Genomic DNA, 17,443 nt, shown 5'->3' with positions numbered 1-17,443 from the left:
ATAATATGAACATATTATATTTTATCTTAATAATTTTATATATTTTTTAACCTTTTTTTTTTGTTTAAATTGATTGACGATTATCAACGAATTGATAAAATTCAGTTTCGTGTAAAATCACACTTATTATTCACTAATAACCCAACTTAAATTCATCGCACCTCTTTAAAACAAGATTTTCGAAAAGAACAAATTGTTTAGAACTCCGAAAGATTTATCATTTCGTGCTCTTCTCTGCAATGAGAAGTTGGAAAAGAAGTTCAAATTTTCAAATTGTCACATTGTGTTTCATACCCAAAAACATGTACAAAATATTTGAGAAAACAAGAAGATTTTAACCTAAATCATCATTAGCATCATTGATCCTCTTAAAAAAACAAAGGAACTGATTGTCAAAGCCTCAACAACAATGCACCATCCAATTCTGCATTACACTTACAGCACAATAAACGAACTTACAACACTGCTAAATTCTACTAACACTGCAACAATCAACCGACCAGTAAGCAACAAACAGCAATACCATCAAAGGTATGAGGTTGATGTTCAACGCTCACATTAATCAATGGAGGTTTGATCACGGTCGATGTAGTGTGTCCACTTATCCCACATGAAGCCCTGGCCGTCTTCAGTTGCCGTCCCCTAGGCTTCCCACTTTCCAGTTGCTACCTTAGGCTTCACTAGCTTTGGAGGAGCATTGGGATCCTTATATGGGTGGCCCTCAGGCTTAGTCGGAGCCAGGATGTGGGTTGTGCCAGTGGATTCTTTGGTTTTGGCGGTCTACCACAACCACACTTTGGAGGCGCATTGGGTCATGTTTCATGTTTGATGGCTTTGTGATTATTAGAAAGTCTGATGGCTTAAAAAATAAGAAATTCTGATGGCTTTGTGATTATCAAAAAGTTCAATCATCAGAAAAAACAAGTTTATCCCCGTTGAAAATCAAACACGTTTGCTTGAAATTGAGTGAGAGAAATTGATTATTAGAATGTAAGGGTTTTGTGAGAAGAAATGTTGCAATTGGTGAGTCTAGACACCCTGGATTTTGTTAGGATGTTGACCTCGAAGAGGTGAAGTCGTGAGAGGAGAAGGATGAAATAATTAAGGTTTCTTTTTGCGCAATAATTTTTTAGTAATTTAAAAAAAGGCATATAAATAATTACACGAAAATTAAAATTTTACGGTCAATCTTTACAAGGTATTCTCATCTTTTTACTGAATTTGTCATAAAATATTACAGATTTCACTAACAGGAGGAAAGGAACTTTTAAACCTTACGAAAATTTGTCATTTCATCAATGTTCCAATAGGAGACATTCATTTGCCCAACCTTTATTCGCAAGCCCTTGGGTCACATAATTCACATTTCGAGCATCAGAATAAATTTTTTTAATTATCGGAATATTTTGATTTAATTTACTAAACTTGTCACATGGGGAGTAATGAAACAAATTGTTTTAAAATATCTGCAATATTCTACTCTCAATTTGCACCAACCATATAAACAAAGAGAGTGATTTTGGGGAACATTATTTTGATAGCGAATAATTCTTCACAACTCTGTGGGCATATTGTATCTATCAGAAAAGGCAGGTGCCACCGCAAGATAACGACGGGAATCTCTCAATATGAGAAAAGGCGGGCCATTCATTTATTTTTTTTAACCACTTGAACATAAAATAAACAATCAAACCAAGTTGAGAAGAGAGAAAAGTTGTGAATCTGTAATTTTAATTCATCTGAAACTAGCTAGAAACAGATCCAAAAAGTAGGAAACAAGAACAGGTTTACAGACTGATTTATATTTGCAGGCGCTTCTCAGATTCACATAAAAGAGCAACTTCATTCAAAACTAATAACCCATTTGCATAGAGATTAGGTTTTTTCTAATTTATAGCAGCCCCAAGTTTTGCTGGTCCTAGATTTACATAAGCGGCTAAAAATCTTTTTTTTTTTTTTCTTTTCTTTTTCTGGTGGATGATCCATCGTTTTACACAGCCGCCACGGTCCCACTCTTGGCGGAAACTTGGGATCCGCTGTTGGGAGTTGCAGCTTGTTTCTTTGCTGATGCAAAGGAGCACTTTTCTTTCCTCTCATCTTGATTCATCTGGTGTTGCCTGCATTCCAGGCTACAAAAAGCGCTATCTCCCCTGCACAAAAATGAAAATAAATCTAAATCAAGCGAAGAACTTGCACAAGAGTATATATATATAAAGAGGTGGGCTTTCAATGGCAATGAAGACCAAAGCTCGAACTAAAGAAAGATGAATACCTGTACATGTATATGTCACGGCCGGGCACCAATCTACGTTTACAGAGACAACAAGCTCTCAAGAAGTGATCAGAGTTAGTAACATCATATGAATGTCTCCTATTATTATTACTTCTAGGCGAGACCATGGACAAGAGACGTTGATCTAAACCCTGCTGCTTCTGCGGAGTTGTAACATTGAAGGGGTTGTTGTGATGATTATCTGAAACAGGCGCTGGTTCACCTATATCAAAGGTGATTTCACTTAGGCTTGTTGTTCTCTTCATTGGAGGACGAGGCCTCTTTCCCAACATATCTTTAGTTTCTCTTGATTTGTGGTTTTATATGTTTATACAAGCCACCAAGAAAAAGAAGAAGATGGTGATAATGATGATACTGGAGGTGGGAAGTGGGAGAAGTAAAGGCAAAACGGGGATTGGGAATATAAAAGAAGAGCCAGAAACCTGAAACTGGATCTGAGGCCTTCAATTTTTATATTGAACAAGTTATTTTGCATCATGGAAAAATCCACGTCAGCTTTCCTCATGGCCATTGGATGCTGTCCACCTGTCATATGACTGCAATCAAATTTTGTGAATTTTACCACTCCTGCCATGAGGGAGGTTCAAAATTGGGTTATTAAACTGATTTGATAATTTTTCGAATAAAAATTAAATTTTTTTAATGAAAAATATTATACAGTTAAGTTGAACAAATATAAATATTAATTAATTTTAAATTTAAATAATCAAAACAAATTATTTAACTTTTTTACAACCGATTCAATTAATCATTTTTAAAAAATAAATAAACTAATAATCAAATTTAAAAAAAAATCAATTGTTTATATTTTTAAATCAGTATTTAAACCAAATTTTTAAATATTTTATTTTTTATTCAGTTCTCAGATAAAAAATTAATTCAATTCAATTACCAAAAAATTTTGATCATCCTTACCTGTAATCCTTCTCTGCCATGCAAATTTGAACTGTGTGGTTATTTTTTCCACTAAAACTCTAAATATATATATATATATATATATATATATATATATATATATATATATATATATATATATATATATTATACATAATTTAAATATATAGTTAATATGTAATCATATGGTTCAATAATTTTAAATTAAAAATAAAATAATATCTAATAATATAATAATATATTATTTATATATTTAAACTATATATCAAAAATATATATAAATAGTAATTTTTTTTTTCTTTTTTTACCTCCATCAGCTTCAGTATATATTCTTCTCGTTTTTTATCCTAGCAAGCAAAAATGTCTGATGGTTAATTTAAAAGGACAAGTACAGCTAGCAACGGACTGAGCGGCAGTAGAATTTCTGTGTGTACAAGGCCACAAATGCAGCTAAAGTAACATCAAGCAGGGGAATCTGGATCAGTTGTGGTCTTGTGAGGAGTCATCTTCCTCAGCTCATACGTGCAACAATTATTTTGGAAATTGAGCCCAGCCCCTGGTCTGCCCAGTTGCTATCTTCCAATTGGTTTGTTTTGCAAATTTATAATCTTGTTGCACGTGCGATTGCCTTCTAATCCCCCGGCAAACCAATTATTTTATCACTTAATAAATCTCTTCCAGTCCATACTACTCGCCAAATATTCTCGGGGTTATATTAGTCATTTGAGATTTGTTACAGTTACATTAACAGTAACAGTTGTTTGACAAACGACAATAAATCAACGCAAATTGAAGTGGAAAGTTGAGGATCTGAGTAAGCCCTTTTTATTAAAAACATTCGCCATTCCCCATTTAACTTTATGAGAGAGCTAAGAGGGAGGATTTTCTAGCTTTAAATTTAGAATTGCATCTAGTGTTGGAGCTTAATCAAGCTGATTCGAGCTCAGAAATCCATTAGACTTGATTCGAACTAATTTAAATTCGTTTATTTTGAATATAATCGAGTTTGAGTTAAAAAATTCGATTCGTTTTAAAATCAAATCAAACTTCAGCTAGAAAGAGTTTAGTTCTGTTTGGCTCTCTAGCTAAATAGACGGTTTGATTAAGTTCAAATTTGATTCATGATTTAATTTGAATTATGTTAAATAATTGTTAAATAACGTCGTTTTATTAAAAAAATTATAAATTCAAACAACGAATCCAAGATAAATATCCGAATCATGAATTTTAACCATAAATTCAAGTCAAACTTGAACTGAATTTGAGTTAAACCATTTTCATTCGAACCAAATTTGAGCCACCTTTAATATTAGTTTGACAAATTCGAATCAAACTCAAACTCAACTATTTTTTATTTAAATCAAATTTGAGTTAATGAGTATTCAAACTCAGGTCAATTCGTATCCACCACCTGACTACATCACCTCAGTTGGAGCACAATAGAGGAGCTAACATCTAAAACTTTTTATAAGATTTTGATTGCATGGCTGGCTTCTAGAGTGCAATTGATATATTGGATGTCCACCTTTAGTGGATGGTGAGCTAAGACAGAGGTACAAGGGAGAATCATAAAGAGTTAAATTTATGGTGGACTATGTTATTTAATTTACGAGTGCAAGTTGATGATCATCCTGTTAAAAAATTGATTGTTTTCTCTACTTCACTGGCATGTGGTGGGCTTATTTTATTCTAGTCATGCTTCAAATTTTAGTGGAAGATGCTCACCAGGTCACCAGAAGATAGTCATTGGGTCGGGCTCCGACCTGGGTCATCCACTATCTATGTGAGTCTTCTTAGCCATCGGTATTTATTTGCTTTTAGTACCTTTTATAAAGGGTAAATTTCATGGATTTCTGCTTAAGAGAAGAGAGTATTATATTAACCTGAATCTATCTAACCATTATTAAGAGGTTTCTTGTATATTTGTTAATGGAGTCCATATCACTGACTAAAATTTTCAACTTATCTGCATGACATTTTTGATATTATCTTCTCAAATATTAGTCTTGCATATGTTTATATTATAGTTTGAGTAACTAGTTTTGTTCTATCTTGAACTCATTAAGGGAGTGACTCTAACTACGACCAATTTGTGTAAAGATGTTTCATCCCCCTTTAATGTGCCTTTCAGCTACACTGCATGCACCCCATGGTAGGAGTGCCCCCAACAAATAATAACATACTCATAAAACCAACAATCACGCCCACTCACTCCTAAGCATGTCCATCAACCATGTCTATATCCAAAGCCCTATGACGCTTTCCAGTCTTGAGCCCTCACACCATCTTTATATGCACCAAAGCGTGAAAAAAGATCCTTACTTTCATCTTTCATAAGCAATAAATGGAATTGACGCATACTCTGTAAAACTATATTATTTCTTCCCACTTGGTGATATAAATTAGGAAATGATTTTTCAATATTAATTTCCCATCCTCGCGTTTCTCATTGACCCACTTTTCCTTATTAAAAACTTGTTCTTTCTTTTTCTATTTATGGAAGTGTCCCCATTGACTTATAAAGAACTATCACTTGTAGTTAGGTCTCTTGAGCTGGGCATTTTAAATAAATGGTCCTAGCCAGAGCTTGAGGACCTTACACATGTGCCAGCTCACATGACGTTAAGATGCCCACACACCTGAAAAATCGTTTCTTCTCTTGATTATTTGCTTACAGATTTATTAAACAAAATAATGGCTTAGCAGCTACGTATTCATCCCCAAGCGGGCAATTAAGCAGATGGATGGAGCATAACACAAAGTTTGCTTCTGCAGCAATGACTTGGAGGCAACACTGCACGGCACCCACCATCACAATTCATACATTAAATATCTCCAATTGAATCTTGTATTAGCTATGTATGAAAGTCCAAAAAAAAAAAAAAAACTACACTAAATGTTGCCTTTGCTGGCTGTTAAGGAAAAAAATCTTATTTCATTTTTATTGTAAAAATGAATGTTTCCCACCAACATAAGAAAGGACAAGAAGAGTAAATTATATTTTTTCACTCGAGATTTAGTTTAGGAAAATCTTTTTATTGTTTAATAATATAAATTATACTTTTTCACCAAAATTCAAATTTTATTGATGAAAAGACTCTGACATGGATATACAAATTGTAATTATTATATTAACCCTAATTATTTTATTTTTTTCAGAATTTGTCATATTACTTCTAACTAAATGCAATTAACATTTTCACTCTATCACCCCTCTTTTTAATTGTCGGGATTGCTTCTCCTTGGTCTTTTATTCACTAGGTATACTTCTTCATTCTTCAATCTTTTAATTTTTATTTAATTTTCTTGCCAAATGAACCAAGATGAAGAATCATTTATGTGTTATGTTGTTTCTTTCCTTTTCCTTCTTTCAATTCTTTTTTCTCTCTTGCTTGATGGCCTCACTCTACTTTCAGTCAAATCAGTCATTGAGCAACTATCGAACAAGAACAACACTATGGACTATGTTTTCTCCGAATGGAACAAGAACAACTTTACACTCTATCACTTGTCTAACGTGTTATGCATGAACATTTCCGGCTTTCTTGATCCACGAGTCGTTGACATCACAATTTCCTAGAAAATTCTGCATGGCTATATTCCCTGTGAACTAGATTCTTTAGCCTATCCTCATATATTCAACCTTCATGCCGCCACCAAACCCTTATTAGGCCATTCTCCACCACCAAACCCTCCTTCGCGCCTCATCCATCTTTTCCTTCCTTTAATACTTTGATAGCCTCACAGTCGTCGGCATCTTCTTTTGCACCGTCATCATCTGTGAATGTATTTCTTGGATCCTCATTTTCTACACCAAATCTTATAAATACCTCAAATCTTCCATTGATAAAACCTTCAAGAACCTCGAAACCATGAAGACTGACAACCCCACCATTCGATATGAAAAATCAATAGAACCTCATTTTGCATAAAGTTCAATTAATATTAATTCTACAATAACATCTCTCCAATCACGCTTTCTCACATACTAATAATGTATCTCCTTCCCTAATCTCGAAGTTGTCAAACCCAACACAAGCATGAAGAACTGTTCCAAAGGAGTAGAGATCAATCTCATCATTTCCTTAAAAATCCTAACTCAAAGTTCCTATTTGACCAATATCCTCCATATGGTTTTGTTGGCGTGGTATTTAAAGAGAGAAGGAAGAGGCAACACCATTAAAAAGGGAGAGGTCTTCGAGTTAATCGAGAAGAGGGATTGACAGGACAAAAGAGTGAAGGGAGAAGATGCAGGGGCATGGAGGAAGAGGATTGGGAGGGAAAAGAGGAGAGAAACTGAGAGAACAAATGGGTGGAGACCATTGAGAAGTTTAGAGGAGCATTTGGTAGGGTGAGGATTTGGAGTGGAGGAGAGGAAGTGAGGGGGAGGGTGAAGAGGAATACAAAGATGGAGGTGAAATGGTGAATGTTGGTAAGCGTGAGAGAGATTGTATCAGAAATGGCATATGCTCGTGAGGAAGATGAAGATGCAGGTGAAATGGTGAATTGTTGATCAATCTTTGTCTGATTTTTTATTTTTCTTGGGTGAACAAATGTTATTTATGTCACCAAAGGGTGGGAAATTCTATTTGTGCCAAACCTTGGGGGTGCAACGGAATTCATTTGGACAAAAACTTAAGAAAGATAGATGCAAAAACGCTGTGCCAGGCAGCGACCGCGAGGGAGAGGCTGCCACTTCTTCTATGGCTATGGATTCCACTTAAAAAGCTTGTTTCTTTGAGTCTAGTTTGTTGGGTAAAAGGTTGGCTTGCTGCCCACAAGAACACATAATATTTCTAGCATCTAAAATCCACTCCATTTATTTGATTCATCCGCATCACTGCTTTTAATATAGGCCTGAGAGATACAATGCACACATTGATTATCTCTGGCCTCCTTTTTTCTCCTTAGGATTCCATTTGACAGAACCCAGCTTAACGTTTACAGTGCAGATGATAGTGGTGGCTTTATGTAGCCGTGCAATGCAGTTTCAGCCATTTAATCTTATTCTTGAATTCATTGGTGCAAGGGCCACAATTGGTGATTGGAAATTTTCTATTTATTTTGCTGTTGTTGAAAGTATACTAGAAAAGAAGAAGGTGAACATATTTTGGGTCATCCCTGCCTGTGTTTATAAATCAACAAGAATTAAGAAGGGGGCCGACTTAATTGATGATCTTATCTAAAGCTTAATGTAACCATTTTTAATCATCCAATCCAAGCTCCAATGATTGTTTACATTTTTAAGAGTCCAATAAGCCCAGCCAAAACTTGCTCTTTCATACACCTCTAGTTGGGCCTTGGCAAATCTTTGGTAATCCTCTGTTGTTGCGTTTCTGACTTGCCATTCAGCAACCCATTCACCTGAACCCAAAGAAACAGAACAAATAAACAAGCAATTACAGGCATGGCCAAAATGAAAAGTTTCAAAGTATTGAGACTTACCCACTAAAGTAAGAGGTCCATTTGATGTGGTGACTTGATTCAACTGTGCAGTTCTATTTATGTTGATGAAATTTATGTTTTGCTGAACAGTCATGTTATCAAAAATATCCGAAAAGAGATTGTAATAATGTACATCAATCACGGCTCTAGTTAAGCCACTGGTTACAGGGAAAAGCTCAGTAGAATTAGATGCTCCTATCCGATTTGACATCACAACATAAGCTGTAGAAGAGTGTTCGCGTATAGCATTATAACCAGCCTTGTAATATTCGTTAAGCATATCTAGAGTGGCTCCTGGTGCAAGAGGCTCATTTAGAAGCTCAACAGCATAAAGACTTGGACTCTTGGCATACCTTGCGGTTAAGAAGTCTATAACAGAAACAGACTCCTGTATGGTTTCATCTGTTAAGCCCCATTCCTGAGAGCCATCTCTGGAAGAGCTGTGTTCAAGCCCATTTTGTGAGCCGGGTGCCGCATGTAGATCAATTATGATCTTCACTCCATACTTTCTGAAAAGGCACAAAAATACAACATCATAGCCTAAGCTTGTGTGGAAGTAGCAGAAATGTTAATTGGAATGCTGAAATAGATATCCTTACTGCGCCCAAGTGAAGGCTTTGTCTAATGCTTCCAAGGATCCCCCAACATAAGGCTTCGGTGGCGTTGGATCGCTTGCTATCCACCAACCAACAGGTATTCTCACAGCATTAACTCCATTTTCTGCTATAAACTTGAAATCGTCTTCAACTATGAATGTGGCCCAATGCTCCTGAAACATATATCACAAAAGTCACATCTTTGAAGCATTTTAATCTGAAATGAGTTTAAATTGTATGTAATGTATGTTCTTACTCTCATGATTTGTGGGGCTTTGTTTGGCCCGTAACCATTTGTCACTTGAAACTCTCCCTGCAGTCTTCCAGCAATTGTCATCACAAATACTGAGGGATCATCATCACCCCATCCACCGCCCCCAGCATAGTCTGCAGTCACCAACTCCTCTGTTTTCACCTGAAATTTCATGTTTTCCAAAAGTTTCTTCAAAGACACAATTACATGCTTTCCATAACTATAATTCTCCAGGGCTAAATCACCTGTAAGAAGAACCCATTTGGTGCTTTGATTCGAACTCGGCTCTCATCATCCGAGTTTCTCACAATCTCAAACGTCTCCGAGCTACCAGCCGTGTTCGATACAGCTACTAAGTCAATCCCTTTCCCATTGGTGTCAAGTCCCACGAATCGTTTATCATAGACCCTAAAATTAAAACTGGTCTCATTGATTCTCCACAACTATACACAAAAACAACAAATATCTCAGTGAACTTGCGCAGTTGCATACAATTTCATAAAATTTTATAGCCAATAAAAGCATGTTACTCTAAACTTTTCCCAGCTTGACGCAGCCGTCCGGTTAGCAACTATGATCGTTCCTCCACCTAACTCAGCACATAAATATTTCCCTACTGTTACTGACTTAAACTGAAGAGCCGTTCCATCCTGATAAACACAAACATAAATAACACTAAAGTTAATCAATGTTTCATAGATATTATCATTTGAATATAAATAAGAACCTTGTTTGAAGTGCAGTTGATTCAGCATTATACACACCAGAAAGTCTTTATTGGGGATGCCATCAAAAAGAGAAGGTTTAATCCAGCCTTCAGTCACCAGCCAACCCCCAAGATTAACTGCTTTAACTTTGAATGTGGAGCTTAGGTTTACCCTTCCATAGGAATATGATACCATAAAGAACAAGAAAGACAGGCTCAGCAACGGCTTTGTTGAGTAGAAAGCCATTTGGTAATATATTCAACCCTCGGATGTAGCCTCTATATATACAAGGAAAGTAGACATATGCAAGACTTGGACCAATCAGAATAGTTCAACGTTTGCCAATTACTTTATTGTCTTCTTATAATCTTTACCACATGCTTACCAAAAAAAAAAAAAAATTCTTTAGCACACAGTGCAATGCATTGTTTATTCCAGCCAGGAAAAATATTAGTTTTCTAGTGCAGCTTATCTTGATTATTCCGCAACTCAGTTGAGAAAAATATTCAGTGACTGCCAGTCAGTAGTTTAACTTTGAACCGAGTTTGCTTGAATAATTCAACACTCTGTTCAGGGTAGGATAATACAAGTGCATTAACCAGGACAAGGGAGGAGTACAAATGGAAAAGTTGTGGCAGTCCGGCTTGTAAGAATTATAATGGTGAGATAATCCAGAATCGACCAAATCAAGATTTCATGGCAAATCAATAAAGAAAACTTATTTACAAAAATATACTTGAATCTATAATAACACAAGATCAGGTAGTTGATCGTCTTCCACGTTTAGAATTCAATTGCCAAGAAAACCTGTTTGTATGAGTCAGTGACGGGATATGAGTAATGAAGCAAAAATTACATTTAGACTGGGAAATTTAACTCATTTATATTATATTTATTATATTCTATCCTATCCCACCATAAATAATAAAACTAAACAATATGGTCCCTATACATTAAAAATTTGTACCAAAAATAATATTAATGAAATGTGTCTAAAGTTAAATAATTTTATTACACTATTTGATCACAACAAGATGGGTTCTAATGATATTACCCAAAGTGTCAACAATACACCATTATTAATAAGACAAAAGACTAGTTCCTACTCAAGGTATAATAAAATTTTAAAATGATCATTTTTAACATTTGAAAACTCAAATACTCATTCGTAAGCAAAATTTTATTAAAAAACTCAGTTAAAATTAAAGGTAAAATCGTTATTTAATAAAAAAAATTTAAAAAGATATAATTAATTAAATTCTCTCTCAAAGTTTTAAAATAACAACTTTATCTCTACTTAAAGTTTTTAAACTTTAAAAAGTAGTATTTTTTCCCTAAGTTTAGGGTTTTCTTCCTCCCCACTCTGGCGAACGATGACCAGTCTTTCTTTCTACTGACAAAGACTATTTTTTAAAGTTTGAAAACTTTAGACAGAGATAAAGTTGTTTGTTTTTAAAAGTTAAGAAAAAAAATATAATAAATTTTATGTTTTTTAAAGTTTTTGTTAAATAAGGATTTTGTCCTTAATTTTAATTGAATTTTTTAACAAACTTTTCTCATAAGTGGGTGTTTCGATTTTCTAAAATTAGAGAAGATTATTTCAGGTTTTTACTATACCTTAGGTAAAAACAAGTGTTGTGGTCTTATCAATATATGGGTTCAATATAAGAACTAATAAAATTTTTTTAACACTACTAATATAATTAGTTATCAAATTATATCAATAAAACTATATGCTTAAATAATAAACATAAATTTATACATAAATAATTATATATTACTTTATAATGTATTGAGTTGACATTTGTCTAACGTTAAATGTCAAACTTGATTTTTCTTGTTTCAAATATTCCAAGTCCATGAATTCTACTTTTAGGTAGAGCTGGAAACCGCTATTGAAGCCTTAGAATATGGTTTGACTTTGAATTTCCAACATTGACCATAGCCAAGCCGAAAATCATGAATTTTTGCTATTTAATTAAATGCTGTACACAAGCAAATGACGAAAAGTGCAGAGTTCGAAGGAACTGTAAAGCTCTAAGGACTGTATATTGATGAAAGCCGGTGAAATTGTTCTTAGGCCAACCTCTGATGACAAATGCCTTGTATTTTATACAAGATAGCTAGAATGATGGAACTCTTATATTTTATATATGGTCAACGACTCAACAATAAGAAAATGTACATAAAAATATTGGGTAGTTGACCAAATCATTATATGATATGCATCAACTAAAGATGATAAAGGTTAGTAAAACTGATAAAATATTAAAACTTTTAAGATAAAGATTTGGGTTTGAGTTTTTGTCATACTTGTGAAACTTTAATTTATCTGATATAATGATTATGAGTCTAATTATTGTATCCCGAATTTATCCATCCAATGAGTACGAGCGAGATCCTCGATAATAAAAAAAGATATGCATCAACTAAGCTAATAGTTAAAGATAATTTGGAATCACTTAAAGAGAATAGCAATGGGTTTGTCACTTGGAGAAATGCAAATGGAAGGGTTCCTGGCGTTAATGGAGACGAACTCAGTGGATGGAATAAGATAAAAAGTAGTGGATTAGTTCATTTATCATTCCCATTTTGATAATAAACAACTTATCTTACAAATATAAGAGTGCTCCATTTCGATGGTGGAGTAGGATTCAATTAGCAAAAAAAAAAAACATGGGTTTTTTGTTTCCAAATTGAACAAGAAGTAGTTGATTTCTCTATACGTATACAAATTTTGGTTGATGTAACTTCATAAAGTTGAACTCATTAATGATGAATTTCATGTTAAACTTCATAACAATTTCCTTTATAATTCTTACTGTTAAATGATCATATTAAAAATGATCTTCCACTTTGTTTAGAAATTTTGTTTTAATTATCTTTATGATAAAAAAATATATAAGAGCAATACTATGTGTACCTATTTTGGGTATATAAATATATACACACTCATATGTGTCATCACATGATTGATTATTGTTTTATTCTTAATTCAAAAACATTCAATCACATGATGACACATATAAATGTGTACATATTTGTATACCTAAAGTGGGTATACATAGTTTTATTGAATATATATATATGTTAGATTATTGTTTTTGATACAAGAATAATAAGAACAAGTATGATTCGACAATAAAATTCTATAGTAATGTCATCATTATGATTCCAAGATTAGCCCATAGCTTATAATATATCGTTTGACAAAACGATTTCACCTTTCCAAATAAATGATCCCAACTTGAATCACCAACCCTGTATCCCTCAATCTAAAATTGTCTTTACAAAACCTGAACACAAAAGTCAACTATAAAGTTTTTTTTCAGATGTAAAGTCAATGGGGGCCGAATCGATTCTTTGACCGAGATGCAAAAATATTAATGAGACTTTATACAAAGCATAGGGTTCGATGGAAGGCCACGTGACAAAAATTCAGTAAAACTTGCACCAATGGACGCGGTTGACTGGGACAATAAGATGGAAGGTTATGCTGTGCTCTCATCTACGTTCCCAATAATAGCGTCGGCACCTTAAAAAGGATAAGATAAGTATTAAAAGATAAAATTCTATATATAACAGAGTATTAGTTAAATTTTTTTTTAAATATTAAAATCAAATTTTTATTTAATTTAATAATTATGAAATTAATTATTAATTTTAAAATTTATTTTATCTGATATAATTAATTTGATTATAATATAACGATCCAACTCAAAAAAAAAATTTACCCAATAAAAATAAATAAATAACAGTAATAAAAGCGTCGGCCGACCAGTAATAAATGGGCTTAAATACGTAGTTGAAAGCTTATAAAAATGCCTGTCTTTCAACTCTTCGAATGCAAGACGTGCACATTGAGAGCAGATGATTAATGCTTGGATGTCCCCATCGAGGCTTTTGCCTAAACTACTTCTTGCCAAACTCTGTATGGTCGTACGCACCTAGTATAAAATTTTCGGTTTCACATAAAAATCTTCCTGTAACACGCACATGTGGAAGGTCCAAAGCTAAAGTTAAAACCAAATCTCACAACCCAAAGTTGGACTCCAGATGTAATATTATTTAGTCAATCCAGAGCCCGTGTCCAACCCAAACTTTTTGGTACAATTTTTTGTTAGTCCAATTACTTCATCGGTCTCCATTCTCGTATCAATAAGGCTTTTTTTATTGGCCTAGCAACAGGAGGATCTCGCCCCAGTTATAATGGCAATTTATGGCCTCATCTATTATTAAATTATTAATGATTACCCCATTTCTTTTTACCAATCTAGCCCCCATTTTAGAGTGATGTAAAATATAAATCACCTATTTGTAGCTTCTAAATATGTATTGAATTCAGCCCTTAACCATTCAAGAGAAGTATAAACTGGTGTGAAAATGGAATTGTAATTGTTAGATTGGAGTAGGTGAGTTTGGATGGGGAAGAAGTGGCTGATGGAGATTTGCAATCACGTCTCTCTGTTGGCCTAAGGATTGATAATTCTGCCTTGTCCAAGTTATTCACGAACATTGGCTTCGATTGGGATTTGCTCATGGGGGTGAGAATTTTAATTTGGCAACATCAATTTGTTTGGTGTGGAAGGACTGAAACTGTGCGTATAAGAAGAAAAGTTAAAATAGTGTCAACTGTGTTTGCAATTTTACCCTTAATAGGGTCGTTATTGAGGTTCAATTAGACATGACAGGGGTTGGCTGAGCTAAGCAGCTTTTTTTGGGCATGAGTCTATGAATTCCCGGAATGTACCAAAGGCCTTAGGGCAAGGCCTGCAGTCCTACTCAATATAACTCGCAAAAATAATAAAAATATTTAAAAAATATATAAACGGTATGATTTTGTGAAGCACTTAGATTATCTCAATAAAAGTGTAGTCTCAAAGCCGTGTTACAGGTTTTAATATATTAATGGGCCGATCCACCACTTAAGTATGACTCTCAAGCATGGTGAGTTATATCGAAACTGACCCAGCATGGTAGTCCATATTAGAGGTAGTGTGATATGGCTATTAAGATTAGATTCAAATTGAATTAAGTTTGAATTTATTTGTGTTTAAATTCAGTTCGGTTTGTATATAGTAAAACTCGAGTTTGACTTGAACTTGTAAAAGTTAGACTCAAACTCAATTCAAATTATATTCGATTTATTTCGAATTTGAGTTTTTAACTATTTCGTTATTAAAACGATGTCGTTTTAATATATAATAGTTAAAAACGATATTGTTTTATATCAAAAATTTTAATTGAAAAATTTGACGAGTAATTCGACTTCAAACAAGGTTGTATATGACTGATTCGTTTTAGATTTATTTAAATTAAATTTAAATAAATTCAGTTCGAATCTAACCTTAATAGCCACTGCCATGCCCGTTCAATCAAAGATTACTAGCTCCGAACAAGAATTCGCCAAGCAATTAATCTTGACCGATAAAGATACTTAGAAATTAACTCTAAATCTATTCAGTTTGTCAAAATAAATTCTGTCACAAGCATCACAGGCGACGAATTCGTTATTCACACACATTTACGCTGGCATACAGCTGATCCTTTGCTCACCTTACTCGCTTTCATCCCCACCCCATGTGGGCACCGACAGCGCCAGCTGCACTTCATCATTAGATCTCCGGAGTCATGGCCCATTCTACTCAATTTCCCCGCAACCTCTAAATCCAACCAATAAAATCATCAAAACATTCCACCACACTGCTCCAACACCGACACGTGTCCATTCATACGATAAATTCTAATACTGTTATACACACAATAACATTCCTTAACGCGGTTCTGTTTTAAAATTTTTTTCCTTTTTCGCTCTCGCTTTACTGATTGCCTTATATCACTCCGTTTTTTGTGCTTTCCCTTATCTCCCTGCTATTTTAGTTGATTCTCAGTTCACCCTCTTCGTCTCATCTCTGGTTCTGTCTATACAATGGCTAGACCTTTGCTCTTCATCGCTCTCTGCCTCCTCCCTGCTCTTGTCAGCGCTGCCCGCCCCAACAGGAACCCCTACGAGGTTCAGGGACGCGTGTACTGTGACGCTTGCCGTGCCGGTTTCGAGACCTCTGCTATCTCCTACATTGCAGGTGCGTGATGCTTTTTATTTTATTTCTAGTAATGGATCTGTTCATCAGATTGCTAGATCTACGCATTTCTACTGCCACCTCTCTCCTGTATCCCCTATGTCAAGATTTTGCTCAGTAATCATACTTAAAAGAGCACACCGTTACTGACCTTATCTACTCTTCCAAGGCTTCGCTCAGTATTCATGCTAATCGCACACACTTTCACTGTCAAACATACTAACCTTAAAGTTTCGCTGTGTGTAAGTGACTCTTAATTAATAACATAATCGTTAATTCAAGTAATTAGTTGTTAGATCTAGCAGCGGTAATGTATAATATGTGACGAAATCTTCATTATTCGTTGTATCGAAATAATTAAGAATAGGATTGAATTAGGTATGGTTTGTTGATAATTATTATATTGTTAATATAGGAGCCAAGGTTAGAGTGGAATGCAACGATAGGAAGTCAATGCAGCTGGTTTACAGCAAGGAAGCAACAACAGACTCCACTGGAACATACAAGATTTCTGTCAACGAAGACCATGGGGATCAGTATTGTGATGCTGTACTCGTAAGCAGCCCCCAGGCAGACTGCAAAGTGGTCTCCCCTGGGCGTGATCGTGCGCGGATCATCCTCACCGACTCCAATGGCATTGCCTCCCGACTCCGTTATGCCAATTCTTTGGGCTTCATGAAGGATAAGGCGTTGTCTGGCTGCGCTCAGATCCTGAAGCAGTATCAGGAGGAGGATAATGAGGAGTAGAGATCCGTTGCTTATGGGTTTTCAATTGATTATTTGGGCCTTCTGTGCCCTTTTATTGTTGTTATTACTATACGATACTAGTATTATTTGTTAATTTCTGGATGTTTGCTGTTTCTGTGCCTAGAGGATTGTTAAAGAGACTCGACAATTAAAATACAGATGCTTGTTAAGTTATTGCGCAAATAAGCTAATGATTGGCAGGTCTTAATTAAAATTTGGTCTGATGTTGCCTTGAATGTAGGTAATTTAAATCAAACATGCTACTTATGGCCAGTCTGGTTTATATTTTGTATGAATCGGATTTTTTTACAAAAGGTTATTATATAATTATATGGTTAAATGATTTTAAATTTAAAATAAAATAATATTTAATTATATAATAATATATTATTTATTATTTATGTATTTAAATTATATCTAAAAAAATG

The 17,443-nt window shown here is 34.4% G+C and overlaps 3 protein-coding genes across 3 annotated transcripts; 1 reads left to right on the top strand and 2 right to left on the bottom strand.

Annotated features, from left to right (window-relative positions):
• Positions 1-1,714: 1,714 nt before the first annotated feature.
• LOC123229152 (FCS-Like Zinc finger 6) lies at positions 1,715-2,722 on the bottom strand. The gene is made up of 2 exons (XM_044654764.1): positions 2,273-2,722; positions 1,715-2,150 (listed from the first exon to the last, which is right to left on the bottom strand). Exons 1-2 carry the CDS (start codon positions 2,563-2,565, stop codon positions 1,991-1,993), a joined length of 453 nt encoding a protein of 150 aa, XP_044510699.1. The 5' UTR covers positions 2,566-2,722; the 3' UTR covers positions 1,715-1,990.
• Positions 2,723-8,181: 5,459 nt separating this feature from the next.
• Positions 8,182-10,436, bottom strand: LOC123229487 (probable glucan 1,3-beta-glucosidase A). The gene is made up of 7 exons (XM_044655332.1): positions 10,246-10,436; positions 10,012-10,131; positions 9,727-9,924; positions 9,485-9,643; positions 9,232-9,401; positions 8,633-9,141; positions 8,182-8,551 (listed from the first exon to the last, which is right to left on the bottom strand). The coding sequence occupies exons 1-7, from the start codon at positions 10,432-10,434 to the stop codon at positions 8,370-8,372; spliced, it is 1,527 nt and encodes a 508-aa protein (XP_044511267.1). The 5' UTR covers positions 10,435-10,436; the 3' UTR covers positions 8,182-8,369.
• A 5,563-nt stretch (positions 10,437-15,999) lies between these two features.
• Positions 16,000-17,185, top strand: LOC123229486 (pollen-specific protein C13-like). Its single transcript, XM_044655331.1, has 2 exons — positions 16,000-16,271; positions 16,684-17,185. Exons 1-2 carry the CDS (start codon positions 16,118-16,120, stop codon positions 17,013-17,015), a joined length of 486 nt encoding a protein of 161 aa, XP_044511266.1. The 5' UTR covers positions 16,000-16,117; the 3' UTR covers positions 17,016-17,185.
• The last annotated feature ends 258 nt before the right edge of the window (positions 17,186-17,443 follow it).

The sequence above is a fragment of the Mangifera indica genome, chromosome 11 (genome assembly GCF_011075055.1).
Source record: "Mangifera indica cultivar Alphonso chromosome 11, CATAS_Mindica_2.1, whole genome shotgun sequence".
NCBI lineage: Eukaryota > Viridiplantae > Streptophyta > Magnoliopsida > Sapindales > Anacardiaceae > Mangifera > Mangifera indica.
The sequence above is the reverse complement of the archived record's forward strand: the minus strand, read 5'-3'. Positions and strand labels throughout refer to the sequence as shown.

What these genes read in the sequence shown, in the direction of transcription:
- LOC123229486 (XM_044655331.1), top strand. Translation starts at nt 16,118, where the DNA reads ATGGCTAGACCTTTGCTCTTCATCGCTCTCTGCCTCCTCCCTGCTCTT. An exon ending in TGCTATCTCCTACATTGCAG is followed by an intron (nt 16,272 to 16,683) that starts GTGCGTGATGCT and finishes TTGTTAATATAG; the next exon opens with GAGCCAAGGTTAGAGTGGAA.
- LOC123229487 (XM_044655332.1), bottom strand. Translation starts at nt 10,434, where the DNA reads ATGGCTTTCTACTCAACAAAGCCGTTGCTGAGCCTGTCTTTCTTGTTC. An exon ending in CAAATGGGTTCTTCTTACAG is followed by an intron (nt 9,644 to 9,726) that starts GTGATTTAGCCC and finishes ATGAAATTTCAG; the next exon opens with GTGAAAACAGAGGAGTTGGT. An exon ending in AAGCCCCACAAATCATGAGA is followed by an intron (nt 9,402 to 9,484) that starts GTAAGAACATAC and finishes TATATGTTTCAG; the next exon opens with GAGCATTGGGCCACATTCAT.
- LOC123229152 (XM_044654764.1), bottom strand. Translation starts at nt 2,565, where the DNA reads ATGTTGGGAAAGAGGCCTCGTCCTCCAATGAAGAGAACAACAAGCCTA. An exon ending in CGTGACATATACATGTACAG is followed by an intron (nt 2,151 to 2,272) that starts GTATTCATCTTT and finishes ATTTTTGTGCAG; the next exon opens with GGGAGATAGCGCTTTTTGTA.